At 43.2% G+C, this 22,832-nt stretch overlaps 4 protein-coding genes across 6 annotated transcripts in view; all 4 read right to left on the bottom strand.

The window, feature by feature from the left end:
- LOC131140094 (guanine nucleotide-binding protein G(q) subunit alpha) overlaps positions 1 to 6,689 on the bottom strand; it is a 32,606-nt gene extending 25,917 nt beyond the window's left edge. Inside the window, exon 1 of one of the 2 annotated variants that reach the window (XM_058090209.2) lies at positions 5,710 to 6,689. In XM_058090209.2, coding sequence (XP_057946192.1) covers positions 5,710 to 5,845 — 136 coding nt within the window. In that variant the 5' untranslated portion in view covers positions 5,846 to 6,689. The remainder of the gene's footprint in view (positions 1 to 5,709) is intronic. The other variant, XM_058090208.2, reaches the window with a different exon arrangement.
- Positions 6,690 to 6,819: 130 nt separating this feature from the next.
- LOC131140093 (uncharacterized) lies at positions 6,820 to 11,259 on the bottom strand. 2 transcript variants are annotated; one of them, XM_058090207.2, is made up of 4 exons: positions 10,961 to 11,107; positions 9,971 to 10,519; positions 9,737 to 9,897; positions 6,820 to 8,602 (listed from the first exon to the last, which is right to left on the bottom strand). In XM_058090207.2, the coding sequence occupies exons 2-4, from the start codon at positions 10,517 to 10,519 to the stop codon at positions 8,173 to 8,175; spliced, it is 1,140 nt and encodes a 379-aa protein (XP_057946190.2). In that variant the 5' UTR covers positions 10,961 to 11,107; the 3' UTR covers positions 6,820 to 8,172. The 2 variants fall into 2 exon arrangements, with proteins under 2 accessions (XP_057946190.2, XP_057946189.2); XM_058090206.2 differs by having other exon boundaries at positions 6,821 to 8,602; positions 10,965 to 11,259.
- A 138-nt stretch (positions 11,260 to 11,397) lies between these two features.
- Positions 11,398 to 13,786, bottom strand: tpgs1 (tubulin polyglutamylase complex subunit 1). Its single transcript, XM_058090750.2, has 2 exons — positions 13,392 to 13,786; positions 11,398 to 12,475 (listed from the first exon to the last, which is right to left on the bottom strand). Exons 1-2 carry the CDS (start codon positions 13,751 to 13,753, stop codon positions 11,839 to 11,841), a joined length of 999 nt encoding a protein of 332 aa, XP_057946733.2. The 5' UTR covers positions 13,754 to 13,786; the 3' UTR covers positions 11,398 to 11,838.
- A 590-nt stretch (positions 13,787 to 14,376) lies between these two features.
- LOC131140338 (inositol-3-phosphate synthase 1-A-like) lies at positions 14,377 to 22,832 on the bottom strand. Its single transcript, XM_058090630.2, has 12 exons — positions 22,712 to 22,832; positions 22,216 to 22,322; positions 19,501 to 19,624; positions 19,278 to 19,439; positions 17,790 to 17,919; positions 16,853 to 17,046; positions 16,623 to 16,772; positions 15,987 to 16,202; positions 15,747 to 15,911; positions 15,534 to 15,647; positions 14,785 to 15,002; positions 14,377 to 14,716 (listed from the first exon to the last, which is right to left on the bottom strand). Exons 1-12 carry the CDS (start codon positions 22,781 to 22,783, stop codon positions 14,530 to 14,532), a joined length of 1,839 nt encoding a protein of 612 aa, XP_057946613.2. The 5' UTR covers positions 22,784 to 22,832; the 3' UTR covers positions 14,377 to 14,529.

Here is a 22,832-nt window from a genome sequence, read left to right as displayed (position 1 = left end):
ACTCGTGTAGCAGGCTTGCCTTTGGATGACGGTGAATTGCAAACGAGATGGCTACAATTTGCAGCTATTTCAATTGAAGTGGAAAATGCGAAAAGGGTAGTGTCCACAGCAAACAATGCTAATGTTAAACAAACTTAAACATCACACAAAGACAACTTTTCCACGCCCCTCACATGTGATCCATGACAAACAAAGGCTGTCATTCTCAAAAACAAATCCCTCTGCGTTCATCCAAAAGTAAACAGGTAACATTTCCAGTCAAGGAAACGAAAGAATGTTCCAAAAATAGTTCAGAAAACGAGAAAAACTGTCACAGTTAGACTCAAGATGTAAGGTTTCCAGAAAACGGCTACTGACTACCGAAAACAAGTCCTGAAGTCAAGCTGCCTCTAGTTTCTATTTACAATTTCAAAGCAACCAACGTAACCTATTCTGCAGGAAACAAGCCACCTAAAGAGTCTGCCTAGATGAGCTGCTGACAGGAATGCTATGTGCGCTATGCACTGAGCTATGTGCGCCTCAACACGCGCTCCGCGAAGCCACCATGACAAATGCATTGGAAGTCCCGGGAGGATGTCATGGTCTCATCTGCATAACTGTCCATGACGCTTTTGCATGCACAGTCCCTCATTTATCGCTGTTAATTGGTTCCAGGCCCGATTGCGATGAGTGAATTCCAGCGACGTAGGATTTATGAATTGAATATTTTCGTAGTTACAGCAGGTTTCCAAATACAGGTTTTAACATTATTAAAGCCCTGTAGACATCAAATAATAGTCACTTTTACACTATTATCCTTTGTTTACATTACATAGCTATAGGATCAGGTAGCATAGCAAAGTAGTTAACTCCTCCAATTTACTTCTAAACTTATGCAAGAGGAAGAGGGACACAGAAGCCATAAACTTACCACTTCCACACAGAATGAGAGGACAACCTTTTTACCATTCAATCTCAGACATGGCAGGTCAGCTCGGCTCTGCTGGCTCAGTAGTCACTTTTCAGTGACCACAGTACTACATATAGCTTGTCTTTCAATATATTTTGACTAAAAATAGGCCATAGTCTACCACAAATCAGTGATCATTTATGAAGATAAAGATAAAAGCATGCGACCCGTCTTGTTTTGACTTTCACTTAGTTCAATATTATAGTGGGAATGAAAAAATTATTCATTTGACGACAGCTTGTCACAGGTCACGCTCATCTGTGCCAGCGTGTGTGATCAGCTCACATTTCAATTTTAAAAACTTTAAACTACCTATATATGCCTATATACTGCGCACGCTGAGCTGCCAAGTTGTGCTACACAAGATGGCGCAGTGTGGACTGAAGCACTGTGCGCCGTCGACACCGCGCTCTGTGTGTTGTGTCCGGGTGTGAGCTTTCTACGTCTTTCTATCTCTGTGGTTTTTGCCCCACGGGTGATCTACAAGTGCTATCACATTCAAGGGGAACATGCTAACTTACTTTTTTTTAAAGTGTCACTCTACAATCTTGCTCTCTTATTTTAATATTCAGGGTTTGTCTTCAAAACCCGAGGTTTGTGTCTAAGTTGTTCAGCATAGAGACGGTGTGTCCAGCTTTAAGACAGTGATTCAAGATGTCACCAACAGGTAGCTCATATCCTAGCAGTAGCACAACAGCTGACGTTGAGAAGTATTTTATGCCTGTCAATGACCACTTGATTGCTACTGTCCTTGACTGTCTTGCAGAAATACTTCTCATTTCTCAATCATTTCTTCCTCTCTTTTTTTTTTAATTGGAAGAATAGATGCTGCTATTTTTTATGAATGACTCTTTCATGTAATCTCCATCTGTGAAAAGCGTCCCCCTGCTTCCCATCTCATGAGCAGCCCAGTGTTGCCAACTTGGTCATTTTCTCACTAAATCTGGCGACATTCCAAACCCTGTTGGTGACTTCTTTTTCCAAAAACGACTGGCAACCAATGTAGGGACTGGTAGTTGGAGCTTTTGGTTGACTAAGTGAAAGCACGTATTGTTCTGCAGTTGCTGCCAAGAAGTCCACACCGCCTTACAGCGATCACAAACAGCCAATGCATTTGTGTCAGCTCAAACTAAAACACAAATATAAGCCATTAAGAAGCCAATATAAGACTTTTTTTAAATACCTGTATCTCACAACAGGAACAATAATAATGTGTTATTTCATGTCTAGGGGGCTAGTTTTCCTATGTGGCATAATTACAGAAACATTCCATTCCACTTATCAGTTTAACTGCGACAAACAAGGGATGACTGTAAAGGCCATAACCCACAACAGTCTGAACCACCAATGTCACTTCCTGTGCACTTACCCATTCTTCTCCCCTACTAGAACACATTTACTTTAACACACAACCACAAGTTTTATTGTCTTACATCTTAAATAGTGCATTTCTCAGATTATATCGACTATATTGAGTAATATGAGTGTAAAGGTGACTATGGGGGTGTTTTGGGGTGTCTAAAAGGCTTTAATCATCTTAATTTCATAAGGTCGTAAACAGGTTTTCCATGCCATAGCTACAAAAGCATTCAATTTCTAAAGGACTCCTACCTCATGAAAATTCACTTGTCACCGTTGGGTTTGCATTTAACACATTTAAAGGGGAAACATGTATATTTAATATTCTTACAGCAGTTTTTGGGACACTGACATTTTTTTTTGCTATAATGCTGTATAGTATAGAATTACACCTTACCAGCTAGGAAACACACACATTCATACACACACAGCAGTGAGGAGCAGAGCTCCAAGATCCTTATTGCCATATATGATCAAGAAAAAGATGGCTTGGCAGGAGAAGGAAGGTCAGCACTAAACATCTAGAGCCTAAGCCCTGATCCCCTCCCTCCTGTCTCCCCTTTCCCTCTAAAGGATGACTTAACAAGACAGCCCGGGTCGGACAAACCGTAAGCTACATCATCATCCGAGGGATGGATGTCTTACTGATCAGACCCTCCTTGTTGTGTCAGTCAACTGGAAGTTGAGCAGAAACTCTCAAAATCTGACCCTTGGAGCTCAGTGTCCGTCCCTCTCCTTTCAGCAGTTGCTTTAGCCAGAGCATCCCAAGCGAAGGCTCGACTTTGTTTTGACCAAGTACAGGCACAAAGCACTGGTGTGTGCGAGCAGGAAGCTGCCTGTATGACCTGATATGGTGACAGGCAGCCAGATTGTGGGCACGGCTGCAGCCCTGGCAAGACTGGTTTTTGTGGAAAAAAAAGAAGAAAAAGTGGCTAAGCTTTGATGATTTTACCCGGGCTTACATTACCTCCTTACATATCATCGCCATTTACATTTGGTTGTTTTTACACTGGTGCTGAACTTATTTTTACACTTGTGAGACATTTCAGAATGTTTAAAAGTGAGGTACAAAAATGTGGACATCCAACAGCATGAGTCAGTGTGTCCAAACTTGTGACTGGTATTGGACATAAGGTGTACCCTTTTTCCTTTGTCAATCTTCTGTGTAAACTGCACCAACATCTGACATCATCATCAAACATAATCAATGCTGTGATTATGGGTGTCACACAGTTGTGGAGATATTCTGTTTCTGTGTAAAAAGCACTGGTGAATAAATGTGTTGTGTCATTTAGGGTAGGAAGTCGATCTGGCTATTTTCCACCTTCACTGGCAGTATTACAGCCGCACCAGACACACACAGCTCAGACCCTGTTGTGTTGGCAACAATTGTCGCCATCCGACAAGTTGACACCAACTGTGTTGCTGTGTGAAAGCGCATACAGTCCCGCCAATTTTGTACTTCTGTGTGAAAGGCACATGCAGAGAAATCTTTGAAACTGTCATTAAAAAGTTGTTTACAGAGTTTAATATCTTCAATTTGACCCTGAAATTTACTATAATATTTCAATGAGATCCTATAGGGTTCCATTACATTCTAAAGGTGACAGCCTATAAGAGACACCAATTGGAACATGGTGGAGGGGAGCACGTTGATTCCAGTGAGGTGTGTGCGTGTGTGGGTGGGCGGAAGGGAGGTGGGGGCTAATGCCAGCGGATAATAGGAGTCAGTGACATCTCAACGTCTGAGCAGTGGTTGTGTTTAACCAAGCCCATTAGGAGCTGGGCTAATCCTGATTTGCATGTCCTTATCCAGGCTGTCCGCTGACGACTTGAACCTGTGCGGCTCAGGGACACCTACAGATCACTTTCCTCTTAACTAGTACAAGAAAATGTCTGCTTCCTCTTAATTGAAGGTAATCAGGAGGGATGTCAAACAAAAGATACTGTTAATGCTGGAAGTGTAACCACCTACTACATCAGACTGGCGGCCCGTCGACCAGTAGGTTCTTAAAAACACCAGAGTACTCCTGTCATACAGAGGATCTTTGATGAGTGTTTTGGCATGTGAGCTCTTTTACGAGCATTATTTACACCAGGCCCCTAAAAACAGCAGAACTTTCCAGTCATTGAAGATCCTTGATTTACTTTTCTTTTGCAGCAGGTCTTTCAAATCAGCAGAGCGCTCCTGCCATTTACAAGATCTTTTATTAAGTCCTTAAAAACAGCTGAGTACCTCTGTCATATATAGAGGATCTTTGTCGAATGCTTTTGCATGTAGAATCTTTTACGAGCATTATGTGCACTAGTGTGCATGCCGTATAGAGGATCTTTGGCTCACAGTTTTTTGCAGGAGGTCCTAAAAACAGCAAAGCACTATAGTCACATTGAGAATCTGACTTGCGCCCTTAAAAACAACAAAGTACCAATACATAGAGGATCTTTGACTAATGTTTTCACATGTAGGATCTTTAATGAGCATTATTTGCACTCGGTGCTCTGGTGATAGAGAGGATCTTTGACTCGCTTTTTTGCAGTAGGTCCATAAAAACAGCAGTGCGCCCTGTCATATAGAGGATCTTTGACCAGTGTTTTTGCATGTAGGTTCTATCGCAAGCATTATTTGCACTTGGTCCATCAAAACAACAGCGTGCTCCTGTCATATAGAGGACTTGAACCTTGCAAACAGCAGAACCCTCCTGTCATAGAAACATACTGCATTGCTTCTGCTTTCGCAGACATTATGACTCGTCACCATTTAAAGAATTCAGCAGTATATCCCTGACAACAGTTAACGAAGGACTGTCGGTTTTAAATGGCAGGTACAGGGATGGAGGAATATTTTAGATGGGCAGCGCTTAAGAATCAATGCAACAGCAGCTCCCACCTGCCCACACACCAGCTATATAAATAGCTAACCTACTCTGATAGATGCAAGAGGGAGGGGGCACAAATCCCTTTGGTATATACCCTTGTCCTCTGAAAGGAGGACTTTGGCAATTCAAGAGGAATTTTCTGCATGCAAAACCGTGCACAAGCATGGTTGGAGGTTTTTTATTCCACCTTTCTGGGAACAAAGCACAGTGGTTAGCTGCAGTGTTGCTAGTCTATAATATCACCTAGCATGTGCTGGCCTGTTGGTGACTGCAAAACATGCACTCATGTAACATGATAGCACCCCTTATTGTACACAACACACACGTTCTTGTCTTTCTCCGCCCAAAATCTAACTTCCAATATGACATTCAGGGAAAATGTGCAATAATAAGTCCGGGATCACCAAGCTAGCATGTTTGCTAGCACTGGGTAAGAAGGCCCCAAGGAGCTCCATGGAGGAAGAATAATAAGGATAACGCCATAAGGATTTTAAAAAGTATGACTGGATTAGCAGAGGCACATACCGAGGAGAAGTAATTTCAGCTCCCTCCTGGAATCTCTCTTGTCTCGGCGAAGTTGTTTGTCAATTTCGGCATTGATCCGCTTCGACTCCTTCGCCTCCTCGCTCAGGCAGCAAGCCATCATGGACTCCAGAGTCATCCTCCCGTCTTGCCTTTTTTTGGGCAGTCCCGCTTTGGATCCAGAAAAACACTCGCCTTGCCCGGCGGTTTTTCAGCTTTCTCCCCCGGCCGATTCTGTGGATCTCGGACGGGCGGGCGAGGAGAAGGCGGAGGAGGGGTGCGGGGTGGTCTTGCAGGTCGTGCAGGACTGGGAGTAGTGGACCGGGCCGGGGAGGAGGAGGTGGTGGCGGAGGAAGGGGGAGGGGAAGAGTAGCTTCAACCGGGGCCTCGCTGTCAAGTTGTCCCCCGTGCTAGCCGAGCTCCAGCCCGCCACTTGTGGCCCTGCTTCTCGGACAAGGTGGTCTCCAGGAGATGTTCTATTTGTCTTCTCTCGTCTTATTATTAATGCTAAAAATAATAATAAGAACAATCGGGTTTAAAATACAAACTTAATTCTGCTTTTTTTCCTCTTCGGGAGACAGTGTACATCCAAAGCCGACCACCGTCGCTAACAACTGCGGTGTCGGCCGCTCGCATAAAACTACCGCCCGAGGAGATGTTAACTCAAGTCTCGTTGCTACGAACCCGTTATCGCTAACAGCTAGCTAAAGTTAGCTCCACGGTTAGCCTAGCCAAGTCAAGCCCAGCGACGCCTCCCTCTGTCGGGGCAGCCTGCAGCGCGCTGCCGCCTTGAGTGGAAGAAGGAATGGAGGGAATGGGTCCGCCTTGAGCAAGCTAACGATAGCGGGGCAGCACCCCCATCACGCCGCGGGTCATTTTGACTGCTTTAGAAGCGTACACAAGTTCTTTCTGGTTCAAGGCGCTGCTGCTGGCTCGTCGCTGGGTGGAAGAAGGCGGTGTGCAGCACATCCACCACCAGCAGCGTTATGCATTAGCGGGGGGAGGAGATGCTGAATGACAGCATCAGGATGAGCTGGGTGGATCCCATGTACGGCCGATCACACACACATACACACGGGCTTTTAACCAGAAGAATATGTATTTTTAATATATTTATTGAGGTAATCCAAGAGCTATGTAAAAATCGGCCTGTTTTCATTGATACATTGTTAAAGAAAGCATTTCTTTCGACTAAACGCCTACTGGAATACCAGCGATACCCAGTGGCCATTATTAGAAACTACACCCGCATAAATAATTTAAATATGAAATCATTTTTTAAATATACCGTTCTGTAACATATTCAATAATATAGTTCATTATATTCAGCTACTACATATATTATACACTTATTTACCAAAAGAGTGAGCTTATTCGTTTGCAAGGAGTCTTTTGTCAAGCCAGTCATTACCACAGACAGAGCCCTGTCATGAGGGATGTCCCCTGCAACATCTCCACATAGCCACCTGCCGTTTCACACCCCTGCACAACCTAAAGCGCCATTGTTCCAATGAAGGATCCTGATGGCGCCCTCCTTCACTATGCTGCGTGGAAAACATCTCAGGTGGGATCACCTTGTCAGGCCAGTAATGTTGGAAGCCATAAGGACCGTCCGTCAAGGTCCAATTTTTTAAAACGTTCTTGCACCTTTCAATGTCCCATGTTTGGTGTTCTCCTGCAAACTCCAAACTTTTTCCAAACCAATTTTGGGGCACTGAAGAAGACAAGGCCCTGAGGGAGGCTGTCGTCATTGCAGCGCCCCGGCGGCAATAACCAATGAAATGCACTATGGGATGACGTTAAAATAGCAGTTTGTTTTTATTTTAAACTCGTATTGATACTTGCCTTGTGTATTTCTTACCTAGCTGTTGAGTGTTAGCTTGTGAGTTTTTTTTTCATACTTCCAGGTTTTGATTGGCTCCTGTCAAATAAAGACCTACCTGTTCCTCACAGACCCATGCACACCACAGTATGCCATTTTATGACATGGACACACAGGACTTATAGCCAGGTGCGGCCAACATATGTACAAATCTGTTTTTCTCCGTAAATTTAGCGCTTCTTATACACCGGAAATTATGGTAAGTTGTTCCAGAGGCCACTTTTTCAGAACGCTAATTTCTTTTTTTATATATATTTTTAATTCATTAAATGGCTAATATAGTTGATAAAATTATACTTATTGAAAACAGACATAGTGTACAGTAATCTGATCCTCTATATGACAGAAGAGCTCTGATGTTTTTAAGGGCCGACTGCAAAAAGGTTGCTGTGTGACAAAGGGGAAACGGTAAAAAACATGACATACAGCCGCCTGTGAGTGCGTTAAGATTGGGCGACACCTGCTGCTTGTTGATAGGAGCGATACGTGCTTTCAAAAGTTTCAAAAGAGCATCTAGGTGGGCCTGATCAATAAATATATATATATATATAAGAAGTGTTTTCAAATGTCCGTGTGGTGATATTTCATCCAGTTTGTTGAAAATAGTCACAAAAGAGCTGCCGGACCTCCTCTGCCTGACTCGGTTCGCCGGCACTGGCGGCGACCTCTGCGTAGCTCGGCTGGGGGCTTTCCGCCTCGGTCGCCTCAGCCAGCCACTCCCCGTTGAAGGCGTCACCGTGAGCCTCACACACGTTGTGCAGAATGCAGCAGGCCAGGATCATGGTGGGCACCACGTCCAGGCCGCAGTCGTTTCTCTTGCTCAGGCACTGCCAGCGCGCCTTCAGCCTCAGCAGTGCCTCCTGGGAGACGTGGCGCGCTCTGCGGAGGCGCTGGTTAAAGAGGTGCTGTCGCTCTGTCAACACCACGGGACACGTCCTGGTGGGTCTTTTGTCCACGAAGGCCTTCATTAGCCAGCTCTGGAGCGGGTAGCACGCCTCCCCGAGAAGCACGTAGCTAGACAGGAAGTGAAAGGAAAAGGTTGTTATACAGGATAGACCAGTGGTACTCAACTGGTGGGTCGGGAACCCTAAAGTGGGTCGCCTATACATTCCAGGTGGGCCGCAGCAAAATTTTTGTCCTCTTCCTCCTTGATATTTGTTCATTGAACAGTTACAAGATATATCTATGAAATATCTGATTGTGTGGTATTTTTATATATTTTATTTTCATGCATTTATCACGTTCTTCCTCATTTTGTTCATAAAATGCCTTAATAAATTCCTCTAAAATGCACTTTGGACATGTAATTATGTGTATTATTGTTTCAAAAGACGACAGATACATTTGCTTGGTTTGTCTTAAATAAAAATGAATATATAATATATAAAATAATATATGAATCAAATAAATGAAAGCGGGTCGTGACCGACCATTGGAAAATGGTGCCAGGCTGAAACTATTTGAGAATCCCTGATCGAGACCACTTAGTTGTTTATACAGTGCCTAACTTATTTTTACACTGGTGTATTAAACATCAGATGCAAAAGGTGACGCCAGAAAGTGCAAACTCCACATAGAGATGTCCAAGCAGAGAATCGAACCCAGGTCTTTCCGATCTCCTGACTGTGTGGCCTACATGCTAACACTCGTTCACCGTGCGGCCCACAGCATTTTATGTCATAAAAAAATCTCCTTCCTCATGGACAAGATACCGGCATCTGCCGAATCTGCCTGCATTAATAACTTCATAACAAGTTATTGTAATGGATGCAGTTTAACCCTGGTACAGATTATTTCTATTTCCATGATTTCTATGGGGAAAAGTGTAAAATATGAACAAATCTGTCTTTGAATTGAATATTTTCCCCTCTGTTTTGGATGAGTGCTGCAACACAGTTGTGCTTGTTCACAAGGGAGTGAAAAATATGACATTTTTCTGTGTTATCCATATATATATATTCTATTCCAGTCTGTTGTGAAAAAGTGCTAATATAACAAACAATATGCAACTATATAAAATATTACATTCCTAACAGTATGTTAAAAACACTCCAGTTTTTAAGTAGTTCATGCAGAATGTGGACAGGAAGCGCCCTAAAGTGGACGTAGATGTTGTTCAATTATTTGATGCAACAGTGTGGCATTTACCTGAGTTGCTTCCCCATGAAGAAAGAAGGCGGCGCCTGTGATAGTCCACCCTCAGCGGCTGTTGCCCAGAGCGCTGAGTTCTGTAAGATGTCAGCCGGCTCCGTCCCTCCTGGGAAACAGGCGCAAACGTCCCAGATCAGCCCTCGGCCGTTCACCACCACCTGTAGCATCCAAGACACAGCTGGTCACCGCCTGACTGAAGCGTTTGCGTGAGCATACATAAAAGAACTCCACCTGGGACAGCACAGAGAGCCAGCCAGCGGGGTTAACGTAGTCGGATGCGTTATTGGATGGTGTGATGATGGCCGTGTGAAGCGTTGCTATGGCGGCGGCACAGTGCGGGAAGCCCCAGCGAGACAAGAAGAGCTGGGCCGACTCTTCCAGCTCCTGCTTGGTGGGCGAGCGTAGGTAGTCGGCGCTGAGGAGCGCCACAATGCTGTGACACATGTCCCGGACGCATTTGCACACGGTGGATTTCCCCACGCCGAACAGGGCGCTGATGGTGCGGTATTCCACGTTGGACGCCAGGCGCCACAGAGCCACCGCCACGCGCTTCTCCACGGGCAGCGCCTGGCGGAAGCTGGTGTCCTGGCGGGTCAGACGGGAGCGCAGCTTGTCGCAGATGTAGAAGAAGGTCTCACGGCTCATTCGAAACTTGTCCAGCCAATCTGAGGGCTGGAATTCCGTCATCGCCACACGCTCCCACCAATCCGTGCTCATGACGGTTGTCCAGGGGCGTGTTCGGATGTGAACACTGGAGCGAACGCCCCCTGCTATCATCATCTAGGAAAAGGGCGAGAAAAAACAACTCATTTTACAGATTTTCTTGTTTTTAGTCAACTGCTGTTTGGTTTGCTTCTGTACTTCTGTTAAGTCTTTTTGGGGAATCTTAAAAGCCTACAAATAACTGGGAAAGGCTCCGGCTAGCTAGTAATCCCAGTGAGGACGGATGGCTGCACTATAAATAAATGCAAATAACTAAAATATAAATATTTCTGTTTGTATTCTGGAAACCTTTATGTAAAACATTTTTAGCCAAACAATATATGCAATCTAAGTAGATACAATAATTCTACCTTCACTCACATTTTCATTGGCTGCAGTTGTAGTTTGCAGTACCGTAGATTTGCACTGCATTCATAAATGTGTGGCTTAAAATTGAGTATATTTATATGTGCTAATTGGGTCTCAATGAATAAGCGTAAGACGGAAAAATTCTCATACCGACCATCATCATCCGCCTCTGTCTCTGGAAGAAGTACTGTCGCTGTCCGACGCGCCTCTGCAGCTCATTGCGCCTCTGAACTTCCGCGCTGTTTAAGTCTCTCCGTCGCTTCAGAAGCATATACGTCATCAAAAACGTGAAAGACCGTAGCTGTTCATCGCCCTCCATTCTTCACAAGTTTACACAACACCACGATATATGAGATTTAAGGATGTAAATAGTCGTAAACAAGTGATGGAATTGTATGGCTAATGATTATACAGATAGTATGTACACTTCCGGGGTTTCTTCTTCGGCTCCGGTAGTGAACTCTACTTCTATCTAGTGGTTGGAGGTGGGAGCGGTTGAATCAATGAATGATGTATGCTTATTTCGTTTACTGGGTGAAATAAATCCATAATACACGAATACATTATCAATTTATTTGAATATCTGAGGCTGACAATAATGCAAGTATCATTTGCACGGAATGAACAGCTGAGGAGGTAAGTAGTCGTAAACGATTGGTGGAACAATAATGCTGTGAGGCGTGCTTCTGGGGTTTTCTTTTTCGGCTTCGACAGTGATGTCTACCTCCCCTAGTGGTCGCAGGTGGAAGCAGTTGAATCAATGAATCGTTTTTAGCAATGATTCCGTTTTATGGGTGAAATAAATCCACAATACATGAATAATGTATCTATATATTTGAATGTATCTGAGCCTGACAATAATAAAAGTAGGATTTATTAAAGATCAGAGCATTATTGCATTCCTCTACCAACAAAGGAACAAAGGAACGTATGATCGGTTCTACTGTATGCAAGTTACTCATAGTGTCTTCAAAGAGTCTGCTGGAGGTAGGAGCACATAAGGGAATCACTAGCTGCACAACCACATGTTAAGAAACAACTTTAACACGAGCAATAAAAAGTTCTGCTGCAGCATTCTCAAATTCCTTTGCATCCATGTTGCCACCCGGCCCACGCATACGCGCTGCGTTCATGGCCTGTGTCAGGTTGCGTGGTGACATCTTGGCATTCGCCTCCAGGTAGCGAATAGCCTTTACGCTGGACTCCAAGCACAGGCTGCCTCGAGCGTTCACGTCAACAACACTGTTCGCATCACAGCCTCGTGATGTTTCCAAGGCGTCCTTTAGTGTGCCCAGCACGGCCTGGCACAGCGCCCGTGATGGCGACCCCTCGTCCTGGCAGCACACTTCAGCGTAAAGCCTCTGAGCCTGGCGGATGTAGTCCGAAAAAATGGCGCACGTGAGCACACCGTGGCGGAAGATGTCGTAAGGGACGGCCTCGTGGTCCTGGCAGTGGAGGCGATACAGGAGAGGGGCAGAGGTGGAGGCGGGGATGCCGCCTTCACTGCACAGGCACTGCAGAGTCTGTGTGTACACGCCCCCTCGGACTCCTCCTCCTGCCACTGTTGGGGAGTCACGGGGGTCGTCTTGGACCTCACCTTGGCAGGAGGGTCCGGTGAGGTTCAGGAGGTCGTAAGCTACACGGACATTGTTGCTGAACGCTGATCTGGGTTGAGGGGGAAAAATAACAGTTATGATGAATGACGTATGGACAGTTTGCTTCATGGCGGCCATGTTTTTTCATCAATTTTGCTCAAATTTGACACACAAGTACCCCAAAAGTGTGTACCAAATTTTGACTAAAATCCCTAAAGTTACAAGTCCGTTCAAGTCAGTCCAATTTATGGGGTTTAATAACAGCATCCCCATGTGGCATAATTGTCAGCAAGGGGTCTGTTTTCATACATTTTCACCCTTTTTTGTGCAGCGGTTCAGGAATAGAAAAGTTATCTTTTACAGAAACAAATACAGTCATGTACCAAAATTAGGATACCCTAAAAAGTATTCTCTTACAGTAATAATACACACAAAATACCACAATTTGTCTCAAAGGAAACGGTGGAATTAGAAGAACCCTATGTCCTTGAGTTACATCCCAAGACCCCCAGTGAATGACTGAAGATTTTACATATATATATGTACAAAAATGTGAAGTTACACTTCATCATGTCTTGTTAAAGCATCTTCCTGCTGGACAATATTGAATGAATTGCAAGTGAAACAGGGCCCTCTGTTGGACTCATAGCGACAACACATTTGTTCCCCCTGCAGACAGTCCCTTCACTCCGCTTTCTATGTCGTTATTATTAAATATATATATACATTTATTTATTATTTAGCAGAGGGATAATCAGTGAATATGAGGGGTAGCAGGGATTAATTATCATCAGTTCCACGGTCAAGGAATCGCCATTGTAACGCCTTTATTAGCTGTCATTTGTTAGTGTCAATCAAACTTTGGAGATTTTTGTTATCGTGCAGTTGTACTTAATAAAGTGCCAACGTATTAACTGAATTAATAAACTAATTTGACATGGAAATACTGTAGCAGCCGTTCTGCCATGAGGCTAATTAGCCACTACCTCTGGGAGTGGTGGGCCAAGCGCAGGTGCCACAGCGCCCGGTTTAGACGCTGCTGAGCCCGGGCTCCTCCTCCCAGCGAGCCGTTGTTCAGGTGGTCCTTGTCCCCCCCAACACCGCCACCACTGCCGGCCGGCGCGCTGCTACTCTCCACCACGGACGCGAGGCTGCCGAAATGGTCGGCCAGGAAACCGATGGGGTCGTCCGGCCTGGCTTCGACCATTTTTAACAGGGCTCCGCGTAGAAGCTCCCCAACTCCGGCCTGCGATAGGAAGTCACTGTCCGTGTCCGGCTTGGAGGCTTTGCCCTCGGCTACGACAGCAGGGGGAGACACCCCGGACCGGCGCTTCTCTCTGTCGGCCATGTTTGTTGATGGCAACGGAAGTGAATGCGGTGAAAGGTGATTAGGAAACCTTAAAGTCACAGCTACCGTTTGTCTTTGTGGTAGGATTAAAAAGTAAAATAATAAATAATGAAATAAATATAATCTAAATCTAAATCTAAATCTAAATATACATACGTATACATATACATATACATATACATATACATATAAATATACATATACATATACATTCACACAGAGATGTACTGGAGAGGGTGGAATTGAACTCGGGTCCCCTAGCTGTGCGGCTAACCACTCCCAAGATTGTATCATGTAAAATACAAAACAAAAACACCAGACCTGTTTTTTTAAATACAACGGGCAATTAATATCATAGAGTACATATTAGCAAGAAACTGCAATGGTTCATTGTTCTGATCTGGTTTCAACCAATACTAACTTGTGTGTGTGTGTGTGTGTGTCTTTGTAATGAATGCAAAACAACAGGATGCCTTTTGTTCCAAGTGAAAGTCCTTGGTGAATGGGTTATCTCTCTGTTATAGATATGTTACAGAGTGGAACATATTCCATTCCTAACACACTTAGTTGTTTTTGTGTCTTTGGAAGTGAAATAAGACTACTATAAGATTACATTTCTGCTTCCATAGCGGCTTTTATTCAAGTAAACACTTAAATTGACAGGAAAACGGGTGACATTAGAGAATTGATGGTTTTACATTGGTTTATTCCTAATCTAGCCACGATAAGTGAGGATTGTATTATTAAGGATCACAATTTTGTTCCATTTCACATCTTTAATTGGAGTGCTCTGCATCGTCCTCACCATTGGCATAGATGCCGTTTGTAGCCTCTTTGTGGTTCCAGATGATTTTCTTTTTCAAAGCGGCAATGTCGCCGTTCACGCAGTGCGGAGACAGGAAGTGTCTCTGCAGCTTTTCCTCAAGCAGCATATGACTCTGAGGTGGGAGGCTGAGACACGCTCTGGAAATGAACAATGTGAACACTTGAGTCATAAAAGACAGACAAGAAAGAGCCTCTTTTTGGTGTACCTCATGATGTTCTCTATAGATGCTCTCTGACGGAAGAAAGCGTTGATGACAGGAGTGCCAGGTGGGACGAGTGGGGCCTTGCAAAGGAAGGCGAGAATAGCCAGGACGCTGTGAAAGGATTGGAAGTGGTCCTTGCCCTCGAGTCGGACCGTCACACGCTGACAAAGTTCTGTCAGGATGGCCAGGTCCAGGATGATTGGGCTGGCTAGAAGAGAGTCCTGGGGAGGGGAATGGTAAAACAGGAGGTTACAACCTAGAATTGTACGTCATTTGGTACAATTGAGCACTGAATGCAATCAATAAGAAAAAAAATACAAATGAAAGTGCATTCAGTACAATGTGCAAAGTACAACAAATTCTGCCTGGCAACGAGTGGCTGAGCGAGTTTGCTGATCTGCAAACATGTCATTCTTAAACACGTTTATAACACATTTATAAGAAACAAGTATCAAGTCGTATGCATACGACTTTTCCTCATAAATTTACGACCTCTTTCTCATAAATTTACAAATGTATTCTCGTACATTTCATTGGTACAAATCATTCTCGAAATCTCTGATTTCTAATAATTAAAAAAAACAGTGAACCAACTTAGCGCTGCCCCACACAGCAAAGAAAGGACAGTCAGGGTTCACAGGAAGAGGAATTCATTTAGAAGGTCTGAAATTGGGCCCAAAACATGACTTGAAACATTCTAAGCGCATAAAAGGTATAAAATAATAATAATAATAATAAGTAGTAGTAGTGACCTCGCAGGTGTTGTGCAGTACGATGGTGTTGAGGCCTCCCATCATGATCTCAGAGGTGTATTCATCCATGGCTCGCTTGCTGTCTCCCACATAAGGAATGTACTTAATCACCACCTGTATCAACACACACACATGCAGTACATGGTCATACACACACACACATGTTGTTGATAGATTTGATGTTGTTGTGTATCATCTCCGTGTGTCACTCACACAGTGGTCGGGTTTTTCGCCGCGTCGGTACAGTACGTGGTTGGATTGCACCATGTCGTCCACCACGTTGCTCTTGGTGATCTCTTTGGAGCGGAACTGCTGCGGGGCGGACAGATTCTTGCCGTCGTTGTTTCCCAGGTGATTGTAGCTGACGATGGAGGTGGGCTGCGGAGAGGGAAGAGGAATTGTTCGCAAACAACATCTTTCTGCTGTTTCGACACTCCTGGGCCGCATCCTCACCTTGATGCCCGAGCTGACCAGGAAGTCCACCAGCACCGACTTGATCTTCGTCTGGCCGGACTTGAAGTCGTCCCCACCGATGAAGACGTCCCTCTGCATGGCCAGCTCCACAGCCCCCGGCACGAAGGTGTTCTGAGGGGAGCCGTTGATGTAGGCGCATCCCTCCAGGATGCTGGCCACTGCAAACAGAGTGGAGGGAGACACCTCTGAGCCCGCCTGGTGGATGACAAGAAACCATATTGTTAGTGATTGAAGGCGTCTACGGTGTATAATCCTGTCTCAGATTCTCCTCACATGCTCAGGCAGGATTCTTAAACAATACGCCAGTAGACAGAAGAACAAGCGTGCTTTGAACAGACATAAAACCCAACCCAATCATTTATTTATTGTGCATTTTTTTTAAATATATTTGTGTTATATGATTATATATTTCAGCTGAAAAATATTTGGGATTTTCTTCTGTTAATTTGTACATCTTATGTTAAGAAACATCTTAAGAAATTTAAAAATGTAAATAATTATTTTTGTATGAATAATCAATGAATAAGTGAATGAAATGAATAAGTTTCAACCTCATGTTAATGCAAAACAAAAACAAAACAAAAACAAATTCTTGCCATCTATTTGCTGTCTGACCTGAATGGCGGCAAGAAGGTTTTCGGCCGTGTCGTTGATCCCAGGCACCACGTCGCAGAAGCGCTCAGTGGTGGCGGTCCACAGGACGATGACTTTGTCCACACCGCTCGACTGATGGAAGTCTCGGATGTCTGCTCTGATTTGCTCCAACTGGAAAGGTTGGAAAGCAACGGGAAACTAACACATGTGCCCCCTAGTGGTCAAGTGACAAAAGAAAAAAAAAACACCACCTGCTCCGCTATGGTCCCCGTGAGCACGTTGTCGGCTCGACTCTCTTGGTTGGCAGCAATGAATTCTGGGATGTAGATGGACGGCCTGGGTTTCATGGCGTCCATGTATGGTCGTAGCTGCTCTTGTAACGACCAGTCCAGGACTTGAGCACGCTCCATTGCCCTCCCGAGATCCAGTGAGGAAATATCCCAGCCTGAAAAACACAAGCACAACATTTGATTCATAATAACCATCTGTTTGTCCACATAACCCAACACAGCAACATAACACTCAAAAGGTAGCTAGGAAATGCACAAACATGTACCAATACGAGTTTCAAATAAAATAAAACTCTTTTAATGTTTTCCCATAATGCAGCGCATTTGAGCAAAGCATTTCACCGGAGGACAAGTGGCAAAATGGATGCATGGATGGATGGACGACGCTGCAGTGCTGCCTCTGTCCACCAGAGGGAGGCCGACATCATTGCAGCGCCCCGGCAGGCACCAGTAAATGCTGTTTATTTGATTGGTACCTGTATTGTATATGTCTTAGCTACCCTTTGATTGTTAAGTTACTGTGTGATGAGTTTAGTGCTCTTTGTAAGTTCATACCGTCAGTCAGACTGTTACACTGACGAATGACCTGCGACTTCCTATGGGTTGACAAGCTCGAACTGATAGCGTGTGAAAACAGCTACAGTTTCCTCACAGACTTGCAAACGGCGCAGTATTTCAACAATCAGTAGTAGTTCTGAAGTATAGGAGACGTCACAAGATTAGACCTTAGCCATAAATTAGCCACATAGCTGTATAAGCCACAAGGTTGAAATTTAAGAAGAAAGTAGCAGCTTATACACTGGAATTTATGGTAAAATACATGGCCATATTTCATAGTAGACATAGTTTGACAAGCGTAATTCATCAATCATTTGGAAACCCTAGTAAATATCCATACCGTCAAAGACAATGTCGTTGGGCTGCACCATGGGTAGGAGGTCACAGAAGGGTACATGGACCTCGCCCTCGGGCCCCGACCCCACACACACGGTAGACGCCTGCAGGAAGGATCCAAAGTAGTTTGCCCTCTAAAGAATGTAGGGAGAAAAAAACATATTACATGATTGTTGGCCATATAAAGCAATGGCAGCCTCAAGCAGGGGTTAAGCTTGTAACACTCTGGTGAACAACCCTTCTAGATGACACGGGGGGAACTGGAAAACATACACTGTGTCTTCCTCACGCTCAAGAATGCACTTCCACGTGGGTTGACATCCTTACATTACATAGCTTCTGACCCGGCTCTTTCCCAATTCTACATGATGCTACTTGTTAGGGAGGGCAGAAGAGGTGAGGATGGTCGTGTGCTCGCGACTGCCATGGAAAATCTCAAGGGACGCCTGCTCCCAGGCCATTGGAAAGGTAATCATGCTCCAATCAGCGCCAATTGATTTTATTCTTTTTTAAATCACATTTTGCATATAACTATCCGCACTGGTGCAATAATGCTGTCTTTTCTTCCATTTCTTTTGAATGTTCCATTTATAATAATAAGGTCATAATATCACAGGAAAAAATTGTTAGAATAAAGTTGGAATATTACACAAATACCGTAAAAATTTGACAATTAAAAAAAGTTATACTATATAGTATGAAATTACACAAATAAAGTCTCAATATTACAAGAAAAAGTGTTCCTTTTATAAATATCCTATTTTAAAGTCATAATATCATGATTTTATAAAAATAAAGTTGTAATACTGCAACTTAAATTTTACATTTTACAAGAAAAAAATTACTAAAATAAAGTATATATTAGGGATGTCTGATAATTATTGGGACTGATATCAGCAAAAAGAATATATATATATATATATATATATATATATATATATATATATATATATATATATATATAGGTATCGGCTGATATGGGCATCGGAAAGTGCGAGTTGGACAATATTGGCATATCGTAGTATATATCATAATATTACACAAAGAAGTCTAAATATTACAAGAAAAAAATGTTTCATTTACTGTTCTAAAATCATAATATTGTCATGATTTTACGAGAATAAAGTTGTAATATTACAAACAAATTGACTGAAGTATGTAATATTACACAAATAAAGCCTAAATATTACAAGAAAAACTGTTCAATTTACAGCAATAAAAGTCAGAATATTACAGGAAATACCTCACTACTTTAGAAAAAGGAGGAAGAAAGGAAGGAAGGAAGGAAGGAAGGACAGCAAGGAAGTTTGAAATGTTTTTTAAAAATGCAGAATTTTATGATTATTATTCAGTTACTTCACAGGAGAAACAGCTCAGAATTGTCTAAAAATGGCAATTTTTAATATGAGACACACTTAGCGGATGGCTTTTCAGTCACGGCTGTGCTATATGTATCACAGTGTATCACAGTAATAGTCTTCTGTTCATTCACCTTGACTCCGGTCTTTGTGTTCCAGGTGAGGTTCATCTTGTTGGCCAGGACAGCTGCCGTGACCGTCGTGCCGTTGTTGCCTCCCCAACCCACCAGCATCACCCCCAGCCTGGGTACATGCGTCTCCGTGCGCAGGGTCATCTCCGTGGAGCGGGGGGTCACCTGTATGGCATCATCGTGTGTTCAAGTATGGATGGATAAGGACGGGAGGGGTGGAACTTACTGTGAGAGTATTGCCGTCCTTATGCACGGATGTGGTCTGGTAGGAATACTCAGCCTCGATGTGTGTATCTGTGTACTTCACACTGGGGCTGTTGATGTGAATCTTTACGGACATGTTTGCAGGTCTGCAAGGAAACAGCCATCACACAATGGGACAAGAAAACTACTAGTACTACTGCAAAGTGGAGTACAACATATTTTAGTCTAATATATATTATATGTTAGCATGTAAGCCACATCGTCAGGAGATCTGGAAGTTCGATTCTCTGTGTGGAGTTTGCGTGTTCTCCCCATGCATGCGTGGGTTTTCTCCGGGTACTCCGGTTTCCTCCCACATTCCAAAAACATGCTAGGTATGAATGTGAGTGTGAATGGTTGAGTCACGACAATTGCAGTCGTAAACTTAAGAGAAAAAAAAAGTACCTTTACGGGAATTGCAGTCGTAAATTTCTGAGAAAAAAAGACTTACATTTACGAGAATTAAAGTCGGAATTTTACGAGAAAAAAGACATTTACAAGCATTGTAATTAAAAGTTTTACATTTATGAAATTAAAGTTGTAAAGTTTAGAGAAAAAAGATGTACGTTTACGAGAATGAAAGTCGTAAATTTACGAGAATTGCAATCGTAAATATACAAGAAAAAAAGCCATACATTTACAAGAATTAAAGTCGGAAATTTCTGACAGAGGTTGTACATCTATGATATTAAAGTTGTTTCAGAGGAAAGCCATACATTTGAGAATGAATGTTGTAAATTTACCAGAAAAAAGCGAATGAAAGTCACAAATTTCCGAGAAAAAATCCCTACATTTACAAGAATTAATGTTGTAAATTTACCAGAAAAAATGCGAATGAAAGTCCCAAATTTCCGAGAAAAAAGCCATACATTTACAAGAATTAATGTTGTAAATTTACAAGGAAAAAGCCCTACATTTATGAGAATTAATGCTATGTTTTTTTTTACGTAGTCCTGGCGTATTTGAAACACTTCTATGCTAGGACTGCGTTATGCTAGCCATAGCATTTCAGTATGTGGAATCAAACTATGGAATGGATTGAGTAAGGACCTCAAACAATGCACAACGATGAGCCAATTCAAGAAACAATACAAGCAGTTGATGTTTGCTAAATACAAGGATGAAGAGTCTTGAACCAGTCATGATGTGCTATATATATCACTATATTGACACTTACTATGGTACCCATTATGTCATTGGATGCTCATATCTCCTCGTACTTCGGTACGTGACAAAAAAACCCCCAAAAAAACCTTAAACCATATTAGGAAAGCAGGAAGTGAACAAATGTTACAGTTACTGATCGTAAAAGTACCAGATGGAGGGGTAGGATTTAATAAGCTTTGCTTCTTCCTACTCCTTTTGGACATGTGGAACTGTGAACTGATTATGGGATGCACTCAATTGTAATCTGATGCATGTTCAAATGAAATAAAACCATTACCATTACCATTACCATTACCATTACCATTACCATAATGTAAATTTACAGCACCCCCGCGACCCTCGTGAGGAAAAGCGGTAGAAAATGAATGAATGAATGAATTTATTAGAAGAACAAAGTACATTTACAAGAATTGCAGTGCTAAATTTACGAGAAAAAAAGTTGGAAATTTCTGACAAAGGTTGTACATTTATGAAATTAAAGTTGTACATTTCAGAGAAAAGCCATACATTTCAGAATGAACGCTGTAAATTTACCAGAAAAAGGCGAATTAAAGTCACGAATTTAGGAGAAAAAAGCTCTACATTTACTACTCATAGTCATACTACTTTTGTCTTAAAATGTTACAAAACTGTATTAATGCCAGACGAGTGAGCGATCCACATGGTATCAGCTTGGGAAACCGGCTGAGCGTAATTTCTCGAGTGAATACTGGGGAATTAAATGAAGTGTCCGATGGACAGAGGAACCTGTATAATCACGCTAACCGTTTGCAGTCAGCCAACTGATCAAGCCTGATTTGAGGCTTGCATCCAGTCGCCTCCTTTATCAAATTGTCCGGCACGCCCACCCCTGAGGCCTACCGACATTCAGGGAATGTCAAACAAAATGAGAGCCAAGACCATAGAGGAGCTATATCGTCCTTTCTTGGACTAAAAAGGTCCCTTTGCGTCCAAACCACCGTAGGTTGGACAAAATCCAGTCCAGTCAATGGAAGCCATTGTGAATAGCAAATTTTACTGCTTGTCATGCAATACAGCATATACAGTGCACCACCACTAGGCTGGAGGACATTATGCAATCCCAGCAAATATGCCAAAACTTCTTCAAGCAACCACTTTACATTGTGCAGTGGATCAAGTGACTGGTGGAGGTCCTGCCCACTGCCTCAGACCTTCTCAAGTGGAATTTTACTGATGGGCTCGGACCTAAAAATGGACAAAATTCACCCCAAAAAATCCCACTACATGTGAAGATGTGGCTTGTAGGCTATTTCCAGCGCAATGGCCTGCAAAATTAAATACATATTCCCTCACCCAAAAGGCTGAAATTATACATTTGTCACCACATGATAGAAATTGCCTCCATTGTATGTTTCCACCGTAGACACAGTTACATATTATTGAAGTTCTAGTTTGAGAGGAACTGCACCAGAAAAGAGAAATTAATGAAAAAATAGCAACAAACGTCATTGACATTAAAGGTTAGTTTAAAAAAACCAAGTAGCTATTGCAAGCCGGTGTCGTCCCTCACCTGCGCCGGGTCGATGCTGCGTGTGGGTCGTGCTGCGTGTGGGTCGGTGCTGGCAGTGTGAGCTGAGGAAAGTTCCACAACTTTCTCTTGAATGTCAGCAGACTTCCCTGGACACCAAAAAGGGAGCCAATGAGCTTTCTCCGCCCTCCCCTCCCTTCTCTCCCTTCTTTCCCCCCAGTGTACGTGAAGGAAGCAGCGAGGATGCAGGCTGCCAGGGAACGGAGCTCGGCTGCGTGGCAGCGCTGCGCCGAAGACCTCTCCGGCTGGCTTGGAAATAGGACGTGGGCGGGTCGATACAAATGGTAGTACGACTTCTTGCATCCATACCAGAGTCATGTGTTCGTTTATGTTGAGACAGGGTCCCCCCCCCCACTTAAATCTACATTTATACAATGAAAACCCAGCAGTTAGCCTTTAGCCACTAAATAACGTTAGCTTATTTGATCATATACATCCCATAATGTGGTGTACATAAAGTGGTGCTATAGCTCCATACCTTTATCTTTAGCCCCTTTTTCCTCTTCTTTCTAAATTGTGCACATGGTGGCTTTGACTTTGTCTTTTCCATGTTTTGTTGACATTAATTAACAGCACTATTATCATTATTTTCTATCATC

The sequence above is a fragment of the Doryrhamphus excisus genome, linkage group LG14, assembly GCF_037039965.1.
Source record: "Doryrhamphus excisus strain RoL-2023G ecotype Guam linkage group LG14, RoL_Dexc_Guam_v1.1, whole genome shotgun sequence".
NCBI lineage: Eukaryota > Metazoa > Chordata > Actinopteri > Syngnathiformes > Syngnathidae > Doryrhamphus > Doryrhamphus excisus.
Note: the sequence above shows the minus strand (reverse complement) of the source record. Positions and strands in the feature narration are given on the sequence as shown.